General features: G+C 43.3%; 2 protein-coding genes across 6 annotated transcripts in view; one reads left to right on the top strand and one right to left on the bottom strand.

Annotated features, from left to right (window-relative positions):
• The first annotated feature begins 4,774 nt into the window (after window positions 1–4,774).
• Window positions 4,775–13,506, top strand: PDHB (pyruvate dehydrogenase E1 subunit beta). The gene is made up of 9 exons (XM_083602167.1): window positions 4,775–4,994; window positions 6,846–6,953; window positions 7,053–7,115; window positions 7,268–7,303; window positions 7,423–7,708; window positions 9,746–9,856; window positions 11,072–11,163; window positions 12,080–12,221; window positions 12,981–13,506. The coding sequence occupies exons 1-9, from the start codon at window positions 4,875–4,877 to the stop codon at window positions 13,124–13,126; spliced, it is 1,104 nt and encodes a 367-aa protein (XP_083458293.1). The 5' UTR covers window positions 4,775–4,874; the 3' UTR covers window positions 13,127–13,506.
• Window positions 13,507–13,749: 243 nt separating this feature from the next.
• PXK (PX domain containing serine/threonine kinase like) overlaps window positions 13,750–17,290 on the bottom strand; it is a 55,239-nt gene continuing 51,698 nt past the window's right edge. For 3 of the 5 annotated variants that reach the window (XR_014544974.1, XM_083601427.1, XM_083601429.1), the window contains exon 18: window positions 13,750–14,834. Coding sequence is in view for 4 of the 5 variants with exons in the window: in XM_083601427.1 (XP_083457553.1) it covers window positions 14,632–14,834 (203 nt within the window). In the remaining variant the exon portion in view is untranslated. Of the gene's footprint in view, window positions 14,838–17,290 lie in introns of all 5 variants that reach the window. The other 2 variants (XM_083601426.1, XM_083601428.1) reach the window with 1 other exon arrangement.

Raw genomic sequence — 17,290 nt, 5'->3', positions numbered from 1 at the left:
GCTTTATTACTATTGTTGTTGATGCTATATATTTATTTATATCCAGTGCTTTTTTTAAAGAAAAGGTGCTGGTACTCCCACGCTTTTAACATCTGGGTGCTAGTATTGCGTATCCTTGAGTACCCCCAGAAAAAAGCGCTATTATTACCCTGCTCTGATCCTAAACCTCTGCTGCCTTGCAGGATATAGTACTTTGTAATAATTTTGTTATTTGTACCCCACCCATCTGACTGGGTTGCCCAGATGGCTTCTCTGGGAGAGGAAAAGGCTAAGGAGTAAATCTGGAATTGGATGGCGCCTTGTACACCTCCTTCCAGCGACTCCTGATTCCAAGCTGGTGCCAAATGTATTGCTCTTCTTTGTTTTGGACCACATCAGTGTGGCCAAGAAGGGGGTCTTTTTCTGGGTAGCCCAGGACCTCCATACACACTGCCCAGGTTTGTATCCCAGGGAGGTCACTTTGGTGTTGCTAAAGCAGTGGTTTGAATCCAAACACACACACACCCCAGGCAGATGTTAACAACAAATTATACCTGGCCTTTTCCCCCAGCCTGGGGGGGGGGGACATTAAAGAAACAACTGAACATTGATGGAATTAAAATTATCTACCTTTACAAAATTATTAAAACCATACCAAAAATTACAGAAAAGCAGCGTGGCACCAGCCCTTTCATTAAAAGCAGTCAGTTTCTGTTGGAACGAGAAAGTATTCACCCGCAGGCAGAAAGACAAGGAGGGAGCCAGTCTTAACTTCTAAACCCTTCATCAGGCTCAACCTTCACATTTTTAAGAATAAGTATCTTTGATAGGGCTGCTCAAAAATGCTTGAAATGAATAGACATTAGGGGCTTAAATGCAAGGGTTGGGAACCTTTAGCACTCCAGGTATTGCTGAACTACAACTCCCATCAACCCCAGTAAGCTAGGCCAATGGGCAAGGATGGTGGGAGCTGTAGTTCAGCATTCTGGTGGGCATCCGACAGTCTTGGGTTGACGATGGAGGAGTGCACCTTTGGGGGTAAAGGCAAACCGTTGGAGAGTTACAACGCCTCCTGTGGCTGTAGAGACCAATAAAGCAGAGACATGTTGTGTTGCAGGTGGGGCAGATGAAGGTGTCCGATTGTGCTGTTGCAGGTGTACCATGGCGTTTCTTCTTTCTGCGCTCCTCCCAGCGGTCATTCCTCCTTCTGGTCACTGCTGGTCAGCAACATTGTTGTTGATTTCTTAAACAGAGGGCCAAAGATTCTCCCACCTTTGGGCCACTGATTTAATTCTGAGGCTGAAATTCTATCCACACCTAACCTGGGAGTAGGCTCACCCTCTGAGTAGATGTATATATGATTGCACAGCAAGGCCCTAATCTTTAGACATACCCATCTGAATACTTTATCTTGCCCTCCTTCCAAGGAGCTCAGTGCAGTGTACAAGATCCTCTCGCCACCCATTAAGCCCCTAACAATGCTGAGACCTAGCTTGGGATGAGATATAAGAGACTGGCCCAATATCACCCACTGAGCTTCACTGCTGATGAGTAGGAATTTGAAGCTTAGGCCCTCTGGCCCTGATTTGGAATGTTAACCATTTTGTCAAACAGGCTCCGCATTGATTTGCAGTAACTCAGATGTAACTTGTAATATACAGTATATTTTTCCACAAGTGGGAGAGATGGAAAGCAGGCCTCATTCTACCAGTTTTGCTGAAAGTCCAGTTCCTTACCTCTGAACTATGCAAGCTTGTCATTATATAAACAATTACTTAAGGATTGCCTGAATATGATTTTCTCTCCTTATCCCTTTCCCCTTTTGTGTAATGCGGATTTTTTTTTATTGGTTATAAGCCTGTGGGCAGGGACTGTCTTGTTTAAGTTGGTTATATGTGAGCCACTCTGAGAATCTTTTTTTTTTTTTTTTTTTTGCTAAGGAATAGGGGACAAATGCTCTAAATAAATAGATAGCTGACTCTGCCACAAATTGGCAATGTGCCCCGCTCTAGCCCAGGGAAAAAAGAAATGGGGAAAAGTAGATCCTACAAGCCTTCAATCTGCCCATGCCTATTTTATGCCACTAGAATGTTACCATTTTCAAATACACAGTGAATGGCATATATAATTTTAGTTCACCTGTGAGTTTATATTTAGCTAATAACCTCTCCAATAAGGTCATTGCAATTTGCTCTTCGAGTATTACGTGTTCACAATATGTACAAATTGCACTTGACTATTAGCTGTGCTAATGAGCCCTCTCAGAATAATCTAATCATTAGCTATTTGCATGCCTTTAAAAAAAAAGTTAATTCAGCTGCTTTCCTTCCCCCTTTCAAGCCAAATTCAAAAGATAAAAATGAAGTCACTGTTCCTTTCGACTGGATAATGCAAAATTCTAACATACATTTCCAAGAAAGAAAGAAAACGCCAACCAGCCAGCCTCAAGATTGACCCACTCAGTTATTTAAACTCATGATAATTTATTGGGTCTCACAGTAAACTCTTATAGAAAAGGGGTTAGGCATTAAGTCCTATGAAGTGTTTTTCATTCAATTGCTTCAAAACGTAATAACTACGTTTTCACTGTCTGAAAGCTCTCTTGTTCTGGCATCTTAATTGGTGCTCAGATTTATCTTTCTGCAAAGGTCCACAGCCCACTCGAATGCATTTTTACACAGAAGTAAGTCCCCTGTGTTCAGTTGGAGTTAGTCCCAAATGGCTGTGCACATGATTGCAGCAAGCTTTCTTCTGTGCCTAAAGAGAAACTACTTGAGAATGTGAGGGTGTCACTCTGAACAGACAGCATAAGGTGGTTCCTGGTGTAAGAAGTCACCAAGCAACAGCCCAGCAGAGAGCTTGCCACCAGCCGGAGAGGCGTTTCGAATTGATAGGTGCATGAATGATCCACCCTGATGTAATGTTAACAGTCTGCAGGATAGTTCTGCTAGGAAACCTATGATAGTTACAAGTATTTAGTTCTTCAAATCTTCTACATTGTTGTAGACTCTTTATATGGTTGCATTTTTTTATTTATGAATAGTCTCTGGTGGATTCCCGTGGAACATGCTGTTTCCCCCCATTTGATTCCTTTAATGAGTATTATGAAAGGTATTTTAAAAATGTGAAGTTTCTGGTTTAGAAAAAAAATCAAAGACAGAAAAAAAGACTTTTCTTACCAGCATATTTATTTTAATTTTTCTCATGTTTTTTCATGTGGTGTGTCAACTGCACTCCACCTGTGCCTCAAGAGATGTGAAACAATGACTGGAATGTGGATTTTGTGCAAATTTTCTGTGTCAGCAGTGTATCTAGTCTCTTGGCTGGTGAACTGGGCTGGTTTGGCATCTTTAAAAGTTGATGCTGTTTTCTAGCAACACCACTGATTGCCTGAAAAGAACAATAGAATGTGGGTTCTGTAGAAATATTGTAGTTTAACACATCATTCCCATTTTACTTAGTTGTAATGTTGTCCTTGGAGGTAGACACTCCAAAGTGTTTTTCTGGAACAGTGTTTATTGCTTGGAACAGGTAGTTTATGGGTGTGAGGGTGTTAATAAAAGTATAATACAGAGGCCGTTTCAGTTCTGAAATATGTATCATTCTGTCATTCTCAAGTGTAAACCACTCTAATCTTCAGATGAAGGGCAGTACTGTACAGAAATCTCATAAATAATAATACTAAAATGTCTCTAACACATCCAGCTGTTTTACCAAGGGGTTGTTGGGTCTGGTTTTGTTCTGTTCCAGCTTTTGGCTTGTACCCTGTCCCATACAAAGAGCCTGCTGGATCAGACCAAAGGCCCTTCTTGGTCCAAACCCTGTTCTTACAGTGACTAACTGGTTGTCTATGGGACCCACAGCAGGACACAAGCACCTTCTCCCCCAGCAAATGGTGTTCAGAAGATGCATGTTGCCTCTGACTCTGGAGGCTACAGCTATTGATGACCATATCCTCATTTATCTAATCCCTTAAAGCCACTCAAGTTTGTGGCCATCACTACATCTTGTTGTAACCAGCAGTGAAGAAATATGTGGCCTTTGTTCTGTTCTGAATTTCTCATAAATCACCCATTCACACACATATATAACCTACTTAAATACATGGAAACTGCCCCTGCACTGCAAGGGTCCTTTAATAGGGTCACATCAAAACTTTTGCAGACACAAGCAAGCTGCATCAGTGGAAGAGATTTCAGATACTTCCAAGGCTTTCAGGCAGCCACTGTGGTGCAGTGGTTATTAGACCAGGGCTTGGAAGACCAGGATTCAAATCCCTTTTCTCAGCCACGAAGCTCGCTGGGCCTTGGGCCAGTCACAATCTCTCAACTTAAAGTACCTCAAGGGTTGTGAGGATAATGATGATGATGATGATGATGATGATAATAATAATAATAATAATTTTATTTGTTTATTTGTTTATTTGTTTAAAATGGGGAGGGAAAAGAACCATGTACGCTAGCTTGTGCTCCTTGGGAGTAAAGGCGGGATATAAATGTGATAAATAAACAAGGCTTCTCAGTTAGCGAGTTCCTAGCCAGGTGGGTGGAATGAAATGCACCCACTTCCCTCCCTAAGACATTTGACAGCCCAGCCCTGACTCGGGCTTAATGAAGCTGCTACTAACGTCCCCCATGAAGCGCACGGATTGACGGCTCGTCCATCAAACGGCAGGGCCCGCCTCGGCCTTATAGGTCGAGTCTAGCCAATGGGCGCGAGCGTTCTCAACTCATGGCGGAAGTGAGGCACGAAGCAGCGTCTCGGAAGGGCCCACCCCTGCCCCGTGCTGCTTTCTCGTTGCTAGGCGACGACGACGACGGCCTAATGAGGCTGGCATAGGGCGCGCCGCGTAAGGGTTACGCTGAGACTCGCGCAGGGTTGAGGGCACATCCAAGATGGCGGCGGCAGTGGGGCCACTGCGGGGTCTGGTGCGCTGCTCGCAGCTGGTGGCGGCCGGGCGCTTCGCCGGACGTCCGCGGCGGCGGTTCCACGGCTCTGCGGCTGCCGCTGCTCAGGTATGGGCGCTCGTGAGGGAGCGGGGCCTGAGGCGACCTTCGGGGCAAGGTTATAGCGGAGCAGTTGCTGCTGCAGCAAAGCAGAGGTCGCATCCCTTTCTCTAGCCGGACAGAATTATTATTATATATTTGTTTATACGCCGCCTTCCCGGCGCCCAACTCTCTGCTTTAGCGCTTGAAACGGAAGGTCCTCTTTCTCCCGGGGGCGCCTTGGCATCCCAGCCGTGAAAGGCAGAAAAAGGACACTCTGCACCTGCTCAGAGACACTTTTCCCCCTTTTACGACTGCACGTCCTCTTCTTCCCGCCCCGGTAAATACTATTGAAGTTACTGGTGAAAGCCTGAGCTCTGGCGTATCCTCACATCCTTCCTCTTTATTGCAGTCATAATAATTATAATTATAATTTATTATTTATACCCCGCCCATCTGGCTGGGTTTCCCCAGCCACTCTGAGCTGAATATTAACTGAATATTAAAAACATGATAAAGCATCAAACATTAAAAACTTTCCTAAACAGGGCTGTCTTCGGATGTCTTTTAAAATCAGATTTATTTCCTTGACATCTGGTGGGAGGGTGTTCACAGGGCGGGCGCCACTACTGAGAAGGCCCTCTGCCTGGTTTATTATTGTTATTGTATTTATTTATAATGACAGCTTAGCGTAAAATTAGAAACAGTTTACATTACATGTGGCTCAGGTGTGGGGATGAGGTTTTGAAGTAGAGAACTGAGTGAGCATCTTTGGGGCAGGTTTTGAAATAATACATGGGAAAAAGAAGAAAGTAATGGTGGTGGGAAAGGGGTATGTATGGGCTTGTATTCTCAAATCTCTCTTTCTAGGAAGCTCTATTGCTGTTTCCATATTGTAACCTTATCTGTTTATGAATTTAATGTGTACTCGTGTACAAATTCAGTCTTCTCCGTCTTGTAACCATGTTGGTGTAGCGTGCAAAAATGTTATCATGTCTCAAGGGGCAAAACAAGCCATCAGGTAGCCTTCAGCTTGAATTTCCTGAAGCCGGTCATGCAGCTGTCACACAGCGAGCAGCCAGATCCATGCTCAGGTTAATCGATTGCTCAGAGTTCATTGACGGGTGAGGGCTCTTGAGAGGAGTCACTGCCAGCGAAAGTAAACAATACTGAGCAAGTGCCAGCAGGCAGAATAGGCCTGCTGGCATCACTCTGGAGGCAAAGACCAGGAGATCCCTCGGGGGTTGGACAGAGGGACATTTCTGCACCATCCAACCAACATCCTATGTGGTGCAACAGAGGTTTTCTTTACAAATTTCAGTTAAGCATTGCTACTGCTGACATGGCATGGGCCATGAAATTTGTAAAGAAAACAAAGTTTTACAACAGTCTTCCTTGATCTATAAGGGATGACTTTGATTTGATATTTAAATCGCTTACTGATCTCTTTTTGCTGACAGCTTAGCCAAAGGAAATCTACCTGGCTGTTTAGAATTGTCCTTTAGAATTGACTTAGTGTCAACAGGTATCTCATCTCCAGGAACTGCTGTCAGGATCCAGCCTGGAGCTCGCAAATATGCTGTGTCTCTTGGGAACATCCTAGTCAGACAAAAGGGAGTTCCACAGAAAATATGAATGTGACCCTAACCCTAACCTTTCCCACTCCTTTCATGAGATTGTAGGTTAGCCCGAGACATTCATTTACTTTCAGCCATGGAAGTTTCCAACCAACTTTCCTCCTTGATTATGATGCGATTACTCTAAAGCAATTTTTTTAAAAAATAATTCATATCCTACCTTTCTTCCAAAAAGCTCAAGGTTCCTAATAACAAAGAGAAATGGTTTGTGGATTGTGACCTAAATATGTCTTCTCATTAATAGGTGACTGTCCGTGATGCTTTAAACCAGGCCTTGGATGAGGAGTTAGAGAGGGATGAGAAGGTTTTCCTGCTGGGGGAGGAAGTTGCCCAGTATGATGGGGCATACAAGGTAAGAAGATGATGCAGTAATTAGAAGGGCAGCATAATCTGTCCATTTCTTAAAATGTTATAAATAGCAATACCACAACCCTCTTTTTTAAACCTACAGATTAGCAGAGGACTTTGGAAGAAATATGGTGATAAGAGGATAATAGATACTCCTATATCAGAGGTATGAACTCATAACACATTTTAATTTTTTTCTATTTTAGTATTTAATCCAAAAAAGTGCAATAAGTCATCTAGTTTTCATGAAATATATTTTCAGATAGTTATGATTTAAATTTTAGTTTTCGTCACACTTTGTTCTTCCTTCCCCCCCAGATGGGCTTTACTGGAATTGCTGTAGGAGCTGCCATGGTATGTACCTTCCATATGTGTATTTAAAAAAGCATCTGAAATACAAAATAGTGCCATTAATTCACTGTTTAAAAAGCAACTTGGGAATGGCTGTTAACATGGCTACTTTGTCTTCACAGGCTGGCTTGAGACCTGTTTGTGAATTCATGACCTTCAACTTCTCCATGCAAGCTATTGATCAGATTATAAACTCAGCTGCCAAAACCTACTACATGTCTTCAGGTTTGGTACCTGTCCCTATTGTCTTCAGGGGCCCAAACGGAGCCTCGGCAGGTGTTGCAGCCCAGCATTCCCAGTGTTTTGCGTCCTGGTATGGGCACTGCCCTGGACTGAAAGTAGTCAGCCCCTGGAATTCGGAGGATGCAAAAGGTCTCCTTAAAGCCGCAATCCGGGATAATAATCCAGGTAAATGAAGCCAAGATATCTGTGCGGGTGTAATGCTAAAGTGTTAGCTTATTGGGTTATTTACCTGCATTAAACATTTAATGCAGGGCTTTGAGTGTCAGAAACAAATCTAATTTGTGGTGCCTGCATCATGTTGAGTGTCCGATATTTAGCTGGGGTAGTGTGCAGTCTTCCATTCCCTTTCTAGGAGGAGAAGAAAACAGTTTGGGTATCCTTTCAGATACTAGATGATTTCTTTTTGCATTTGTTTTAAGATGCGGGTTGTTCTTAGCTATAAAGTTGTGTGTTTTGCCTTGGAAACCATATGGCTGCAATGTCGTGTACAAAGGTAGCAAATGAACAAAATAATTCCTGCCTTTTAGAGGAATTGTTCTACTATTCGTTTTCCTTCAAGTCAAGCTAGCTTTCAGCTTTAGCTGAAGTGTGAGCTGCAGATGTTGCATTTGGAAATAAATCTTCAGCTCTCTCCTCCCCCTTCCAAAAAAAATTATATTGTCATGACCAAGATCTAAAGAGTTGTGCAGCAAGTTCCATGGTAACTCTAGAAGTACCTTTCATCAACAGAAGTCTCCCATGGAGCATATCAAACTACTTTAGAAACTGTGGGGAGTTAAACTTAGATTGGGCTCATGTGTGCTGCTGATGTAAGCCTCATCAGTTCTTTGGATCTCAGCCAGTTTATCATTGTGCAGGCCAGAACATACCAAAATAGCGTACATTCATTTAAATGCTATGTTTTCACTTTGGTCAGAATTATGATTTCATAGCAGTAGTGGAGGGAAGGGACTTCAAAGGACTTTGCGTGGGTACAACACCCTTAGAGGCGATTGTAGAGCAATCCTAGCTCTGCCGGGAGAGCAGCAGGACAGAACACAGTGGTCATAACTGAAGCTCTGACACTTCACACTAGCCAAGGCAGGGGTGGTGGTTCTGGTGTTGTGTTTACATATTTGGGTTTTGTTTTTTACTGTGCCAGCTCTGGAGTTGGACCAGCATAGGATCCAGTGGGTCCATGGTTGGCCCAGCTCTGCCTCTGAAACTGAGGGCTTCCTGTTGGCTACTGCCTAAAGGCACAGCACTAGTGATAGTGTTTCCCTTCACCAGGCTTTCCATGACTGTAGTGGGGGCCTTTGCAGAAGCAGGGCCCGCACATTGGAGGCCATCAGACTGGGATGTCCATTGGATCCCAGTCCCCTCCAGCAGTGTGGCTCATGGATTAGGACTTCAGGTACAGGAAGTTAGATTCCAATATAGAAAGGTGAAGAGTGATGTCTGGTGACAAAGGCATTCCCATCTACTAATCTAGCGCTGCTCTGGCTTTAAACTTTGAGCAGCTGCTCCCTATACATTATTGAAGCATTCTACTTTATCCCAAAGGGTTAAAAGCAAATAAAAATGGATGAGCTCAAAGTACTGAGAACTACAGAATTTTATATCCTTTGCTCATTTGGCCAGCTTCAGTTTGGAAGAAAGCTTTGCTTGGCTGGTTGTTGTTTTTTTGAAAGCCCTATTTGAACTAGATGAGCTACTTCCTCTTCTGAAAGAAAAGTCAGAGCCCAGTTCTTTTTTTCCTCTCTCCTAAATTTGTAGCTGTTCATGCTATCAATTCATGCTTTTATCAGCTGATATGGGTCAGATGACTGCATAAGGTTGGTATTGGAGAGTGAGCTGGGTCATTTCCCCATGCATACATCCTTAACTTCCACTGGAATATTTCAAATTGGTGTCTGCTGCATAATGGATGATGTCAAAATACTTGCATACCTTAGGCATCCTCAGGACTGGATCCTGTGTGCCTCACCACCACATGCCACATTTCTGGCATCAGCACAGGCTGCTTAAGCCAGGACAAGTTCTCCCCTGACATGTTGTACCTGCTGGATCAAGACCCAATTCCATTCTCCGTAGTGGGGGTGTTCTCTTCTGACATGTCCTAGGAGACTTTGACCACAAAACTAATTATTGTGGCTCACCAGAGATTTGGGAGAAATGCATCATTTAGTTCACATGTACCTATTTTTTAAATTGCCTTTCTAGTTGTAATGTTGGAAAACGAGTTGATGTACGGTGTGCCCTTTGAATTGTCGGAGGAAGTCCTATCAAAGGACTTTGTTGTTCCTATAGGAAAGGCGAAGGTAGAAAAGCAAGGTAAGCTTAACTAGCTGTTTTTACTGAACAAGGCAAGACCCTGCTGTGTTCTTTTACTGTATCTATCAGAGAAACACTGTGCTTTCTTCTTAAAATGTGTTTCTTTTGCTTGCAGCACAACCCTTTTATGTGCAAAGCTACCCAGTGTTCTTCCCATCCCAGATGCATATCCATTAATTCCTAATCATAGAATCATAGAGTTGGAAGAGACCACAAGGGCCATCGAGTCCAACCCCCTGCCAAGCAGGAAAATTATAATATATATATATATATATATATATATATATATATATATATATAATATGTATATTTGAAATTACTAGTTCTTCTCTGTGAAAGTGTGTTTCTCTATACATTGGGATTCGGTGAGAATGCCTTGTTTTCTCACTACCCAAAAGACCATCCAGAAGTTGAGTTGGCTTTAGAAGAGATTATGCCTTTTTTTGAGGGGACTGTGGTGAAGCTCTTCCTTGACTATAGCACTGTAGGACAATCAGTCACTTCACGTTGTAAGCCCAACCCTCTTTGCCCAGCAGCTTTCTCTGGATTTGTGAGGCTTATGGAAATTCCATGGTTTGGAGATTTGTTTGCCACAGGTGGCCTGTCAGTGTCTGAATTCCTTCTGTCTTTCATTGCCATTCTCCCCGCTCCTTTTATTTTAGAAGGTTCAATAATCACAGAAGGGCAAATACTTCTTTTGCCTAGTAAACTAGCTTTTTTGAATTCTACTTTTCCTTGCTCTCAATAAGTACACGAGTGCTTGGGTATCTCAAGTTTAACAGTAATAAAGAGCACTGTGTTCTGACCTTACTTGGCACTAATATGAATTAGGGTGTTTTCAGTGGAAACACAATTCTACAGGGCATCAGACGGGGTATCTGCCCTTGTAGGTTTTAAAAAGGCCCGAAAAGACACAACTCTTTACTGCAGCCTTTACTAATTCATGTGATGAGTTGCATAATTACTGTTTTGACCTGGTTTGGATAATTTTTTATATCTTGCTGGAATAAGATTTTTAACGTGCATTATTGCATGCTGATAAATGGCTGTAATCATTTACCATTCTATAAAGGATCATAAGCTGTTTGGTTTAAGAGGTTAAAAGAAGTTGACCAGGTGACGACTGCTAGATAATCTTCTGTTCTTAAGAATATGTCTGCATGCTAAAGTTAACGACGTTGTAATTCTCAATCCTCACCAGCCTGTGTGTTTCAGGAACCCACATTACCATAGTGTCTCATTCACGACCCGTCGGCCACTGTCTGGAAGCAGCTGCTGTCCTTGCTAAAGACGGGGTGGACTGTGAGGTATGTGTGTGTGTGTTGTCATTCCATGAGAATCCACACTGAAGAAACCCTCTTAAGCTTCTACTCCACAGCTAACAAAGTTGTGGCATTGCAGTGTTCTGTAGGCTACTTAATACAGATCGGTTCCACTGTTTTCTTGGCAGTTCTCTTCAGTGAACTTTGCAGAGCTGGGGCAAGTTAGCTACAGGCAGCAGAAGAGAGCAATTGCTTGAATTTCAATTCATCTTGCATGAGTTGGAAAAGGGTTGTGTCAAGTCCAAACTTTGCACTGAGAAGCTGAACTATCTGATATGTATAAATTATACCAATTCACTATATGAAGCTGCCTTATCCCAAGTCAGTTGTTGTCTACTATGACCTCCACCAGCTATCTAAGAACTCAGGTCTATTCTTGGCCCTACAGACCAAAATATTTTCTTCTTCTTCTTTCTAACAAGAGGGCACAGGGCCTTGAACCTGGCACAGTGCCACTGAGCTGTGAATTACTTGATAAAACTTTCAATTTGGGTACAGTTTTAATCAGGTAATACATCTTTTTAAAAGTTATTTTTCCACATAGGTCCTTATTAAAAACTGCAGATCACAGGTGCTGTTTTAAGGGGGATGAGGGTCCCCTATGTGTAAATATGTACAGATTTAATCAACCAGTTGACTTACATGGTGTCCAAGATTTGAGAATACCAGTTGATAGGAATGGCAAATAGGAAGAGGACTGTTGCGTTCGTGTCCCGATTGGCCACTGTGAGAACAGGGTGCTGGACTAGATGGGCTTTTAGCTTGATCCATCAGGGCTTTTGTTATTAGACAGGTGATGGCTCAGTTTTTATGCCTGTTTATTTTTCATAACCTGTTTTCTGCTCAGACTAGGCTGAAGTTAATCAGAAATGATCTAAAGCCTGCTCTAATCTCTCTCCAGGTGATAAACCTCCGCACCATTAGGCCAATGGATATCGAAGCTATTGAATCCAGTGTCATGAAGACAAATAATCTTGTAACAGTGGAAGGTGGCTGGCCCCAGTTTGGGGTAGGAGCTGAAATTTGTGCCAGGATTATGGAAGGTATTTGGGATTATCTCGTGTCTGACCTTCTTAAGATACGTTGCTATTGTCTTGAGAAGCTAGAAATTAGATCAGCAGTGGGGAACCTCTAGTCTTCCAGGTGGGGCTGGACTGCATCACCCATTATCCGTGACCACTCTTCATGCTGACGGAGGCTGATGGCAAGTTCAAGGGCCACAGGCTCCCTGTCCCAAGTTTAGGTCCCTGAATTGAATTTGTTCCGATTCTTTGCCCAAAGGACAATTATTTAATCTGCTGCAATGCAGGACCATCCCATTTGTAGTAGCAGCCTTCTCTCCCACTTAAAATGTATTCTTAGAGTAGTGGGTCATCCATGAGCCCATGGCTTTATAAAACCCTACTGTACAAACCCAATGGAGTTTGTTGCATTATAGATTGCAGGTAGGCTATTCCACAAACCGCATGGAATAAGCATCTTCTGTTCTTCTCCCTACAACTTTCAATGTGCCACCTTGCACTGCTTGGAGGAAAAATGAAACAAACCTACGTGATCTTTGAGCTTGCTGCTCCCTTTACCTGCTGCTGAAATGCAAGAATAGGTACTTTTTCTTAGGCAGGGACTTGGGTAGGTATTTTTGGGTTCACTGTCTCCTCATAGCCCTTTTTCTAACCTAGAGGCAGTTATCAGTGTGGGCTGTATCACCCCAGCCACTGACTGTGCTGCCCGCCCACCACATCTTAAGTTTGTACTGACTGAGATTTCTTCAGCTTTTGAGAGAGGAACCTTTCTGCTTTCAGGTCCTGCTTTCAACCACCTTGACGCACCCGTTGTGCGTGTCACCGGGGCTGACGTTCCCATGCCTTATGCAAAGATCTTGGAGGAGAACTGCATACCTCAAGTAAAAGACATAATTCTTGCAGTGAAGAAAACGCTAAATATCTAAGTTCTGTGTATATGCCGTATGTGGATGTTGTTCTTCTGGAGTTAAAAAAAGAAGTTGTTTGTGGAATGTATATTGCAAGCGATTGTATACATAGCTGGCCTTGTATAGGATATAGGCCTCTGGCAAGGGAAGAGCAATAACTACGTTGTCTGTTGCAAGGCATGTACTCCCTTCCCAAGGGAGATGCAGATGGCCTAAAATTGTAATAATTGTAATTCTCTAAAGAACTCTCGTTGCAAGATGAAGTGTTCTGTTTATCATTGTACATGGTGATCAGGCTTGCTCTAATTAGCAGCTCTAGTGTCCGAGGAACAGTCTCTTGCTGCTCCTGCTCGTTTTGTAACCTAGAAGGCTTGGAAATAAAAGTACATTAACAAAAATGGGAGAGGAAAGTATCTTTCTGGTGTGAAATAGCCCAAAATGGAAGCAGCCTGTGAGGAAACATTTGATACAGGCTGAATTGTCTTCTTTCAGAAATTAGTGCATATTAATGTAAGGCTGAAGGCGCTGCAAAGTATCTTTGCCAAAACCACATAGATAAATGGAATTTTAAAGCTTCAAGACATTCACATTTTTCACCACAGACGTGGTAATTAACATTAAAGTGTCTTCCCCTCCCAGCATTATTGAAATTCCATTAACATTTATTTTAATAAAAATATGACTGAATAATATAATAGGTTACATGAAATCTTATACACAATGACACTCTGCATAGTAACAAACACTGGTGTATACTCGACTTTAAAAATCTAGCGATAATCCTTTAAAGTGCAATTTAAGAGTTTGAGCAAATCAAGAAGGGCATCTTTTCACTAACATTAAATTATGGAGCTCTTTTGTTAACACCCACTTCAACAACACATCTCACATTGCTGTAGATTTTGGTTTGATGGAAACGCCCTGCAACTCCCAATTTAAGCGTAACACAAGCTCATTACAAAACTTACTTGCTTGAATTACTCCTCTTTCAAAGCAGAGCCATCTTAGGTTAACAGGCATTTCAATACTATTAAGAGTAATGCTCAGGACTTTACAGAGCAGAGAAGAAAGGTAGACCAAGCCTAAAATCTCTCACCAGTGTTAACTTTCAGACTGAGTGAATGTTCAGCATAATTAAAGCTAATTCAATGCATCAAATCTTGATGTACCGGGTTTTAAACTTTCAGAAGCAGGTCTCAGAAAATGAACTGCTGTTGTCGAGCTATTTTTATTCTATTAGAAGGAATACAACATAGCCAAAAACAAGATCCCACCCCCCCCCTAAAAGAAGGAGGGTTCCTTTAAACCAGAATCGACGCTTCACCCTCCGAAACGGCAAAGCAATTTGACACGGTACTGCTACTCAGTTAAGAGAGGGGAGGGGAGTGGGAAGGAGCTTGAAATGGCTCTAAACAAGCAGCTGTAAAACAAGACGCCACCAGGCAGTGGCTATATCAAATAGTTATTTAAGATTTGTTCCTAGAACACAAGGAATACCCCAAGCTGGGTCAGTATGAACAGTTTCAGCTGATTCTAGGAGCACTGTAGTCACAGGTTTCTGTTTTCTTCAGACCTCCTTTCTGGAAATTCTGAATTGAGCTGAGTAAGGCGCCCCGGCTTGTGCTGTTTACAGGCTGCAGGTCAGGCTGCGTTGCCACATCCAAATTAGGAGGAGGAGGGGGAGCTGCTGGTGGCGGCGGCGGCGAAGGAATTGTCGAGGCGCCTGCTGCTGGGAAGATATTAGACGTAACACACAGTCAGAAACCGAAACCCATGAAAGCAAGATACTGCTGGATAAAATAACACATCTGCGAAAACTGCCCAATGTACAAAAGAAAAGAGTACGGTAGGAAAGCATGCAAAAAAAAAAGCCAAGATGATTTCAGGTTAAAAAATAATAACTTAAAAATGGACAAGAATACAGGCATACAGGAGAAGGATGAGACTAGATTAAAAGGGCAGGCAGGACAAGTAAGTCACACTAAGATGTTTTATGGTCCTTGCAATGCATGGTCATGTGGACAATCAAACTGGAGCAGGAAATAATTATCATTCCAGGGCTGGGCTGTAGACCAGTGATATATTGCCTACGTCCCGTAGCTTGTGGGATGCAGCCAAACAGCATTGGCTCAGCTTGTACAAGCAAGACATTGGCCTTCCAAACGTTATTTCTAGACGCTAAGTAGAGAAGCATTGCAAGGAACATCTGCCTCAAACTGACTACCACCTAACTCAGTAACACGCTCCATCTTTGAATTTACATGAATGCTGAGTGAAAGCTGGTGCCTGCTTCTCATGCACAGCTAAGGCAAGGACTACTGATGTAAGTCTTGCTTAGATAGGCACAGGGTCCTTTTGTGCATTGCACACAATGGCATTTTGGTTCACGGCCCAAAGCAGGAACAGGCATTCCTCTCTACGTTATACATTATCCCTGACAAGCACAGCAGTAACAACTTCAGGATTAGCTCTTCCAGGATACGAACAGAGTGCCGTAACAGAGCTAAGAGGCTGCCATAGCTATAATTCTCTCTTTGGGAAATGGGGTAGACGTAACTGCAGCGCCTGATAGCCAGAAGGCTAATTTCTTTTTCAGTTTTAATCTACACCGATGATACACCCACCCACCCCTGAAAATATACTTTGGGTATAGGCACCAGGCCAGCATATCTAGAAATGCAGAATGGCATCCCGGAAAGAGCACAATTAAAAGCAACAAAATGTTATTTTTTTATAGGTGCCTGCACTAGTACCTATCCAGGACTTCACTGTTATCACTGGCTTGAAAGACAAAATCATTGTATCCTCTTAGTAGCTTGGTACTATGGAGAAAACCCACACAGCAGGGGTGAGGACCCTTTGGCCCTCCAGATGTGGTTGGACTACAGTTATCCCTGAGCATTGGCCACGCTGGCTGGGCCGATAGGGACTTGGGAGCCCAACTTCTGTAAGGCCACGGGTTTCCCAACCCTGCCATATAAGGGTTGAATGGCAAAAGAGTTCACATGGGGCTGCTCTCCAGCATTTGTGCCCCAACCCACTGCTGAAGTCAAAGAGAAGATCGCACGTGGAAGACTTTTGAGTTTGCTTGATACTAAACGTTTTCAGGAATTCCTACAGCAGGTAGACAAGGTTCTCCTCCCAGCAATCACACATTTGTTGGATTGCTCTTATCTTCTCCATGTATGTAATAAAATGATTTATCAAATACAGTCATACCTCGGGTTACAGACGCTTCAGGTTGCATTTTTTCGGGTTACGGACCGCCGAAACCCGGAAGTACTGGAACGGGTTACTTCCGGGTTTCGGCGGTCGCGCATGCGCAGAAGCACCAAATTGCAACCCGCGTGTGTGCAGACGTGGGTTGCGAACGTGCATCCCACACGGATCACGTTCGCAACCAGAGTGTCCACTGTATTATGATTGTCAGAATAAAAGATGTTTGAAAAGCCAGATTTTTTATGGATATGGGAAACTAAAGGTAACCAAACTAAAGGTAAAGGTAAAGGGACCCCTGACCATTAGGTCCAGTCGTGACCGACTCTGGGGTTGCGGCGCTCATCTCGCTTTACTGGCCAAGGGAGCTGGTATACAGCTTCCAGATCATGTGGCCAGCATGACTAAGCCGCTTCTGGCGAACCAGAGTAGCGCACGGAAACGCCATTTACCTTCCCACCGGAGCGGTACCTATTTATCTACTTACACTTTGACGTGCTTTCGAACTGCTAGGTTGACAGGAGCAGGGACCGAGCAACAGAAGCTCACCCTGTCACGAGGATTCGAACCGCCGACCTTCTGATCGGCAAGTCCTAGGCTCTATGGTTTAACCCACAGCGCCACCCGCGTCCCGGACCAAACTAGACTACAGGTAAACAGAACATCCTGGCAGCTAAAGTCCTTTCCCACAGAGCAGGTAACCCCTAGGCAAGTGCAGAGGGCGACAGTGGAAAGGCTTTAGCAGGTTAGAGTTAGCCTATAAGCCAAGATCAACTTTCTACACCCAATGCAGCTGCTGGCAACGTTGTACAAAACCCTGTGTACATTTGCACCACAACAGCACCCAAACCCAAATCCTGCCTAAAATGTTGGCAGATCTGCTGCTTATGACAGCAGGCATGGAGAAGCAGCACTGTATTAAGGTGCAATCGCTTTTTCATCCTCTTGCTCCTTTCAGGAGACAAA

This window comes from Podarcis filfolensis (genome assembly GCF_964270895.1).
Source record: "Podarcis filfolensis genome assembly, chromosome: 2".
NCBI lineage: Eukaryota > Metazoa > Chordata > Lepidosauria > Squamata > Lacertidae > Podarcis > Podarcis filfolensis.
This window is presented reverse-complemented; position numbering and strand designations above follow the sequence as displayed.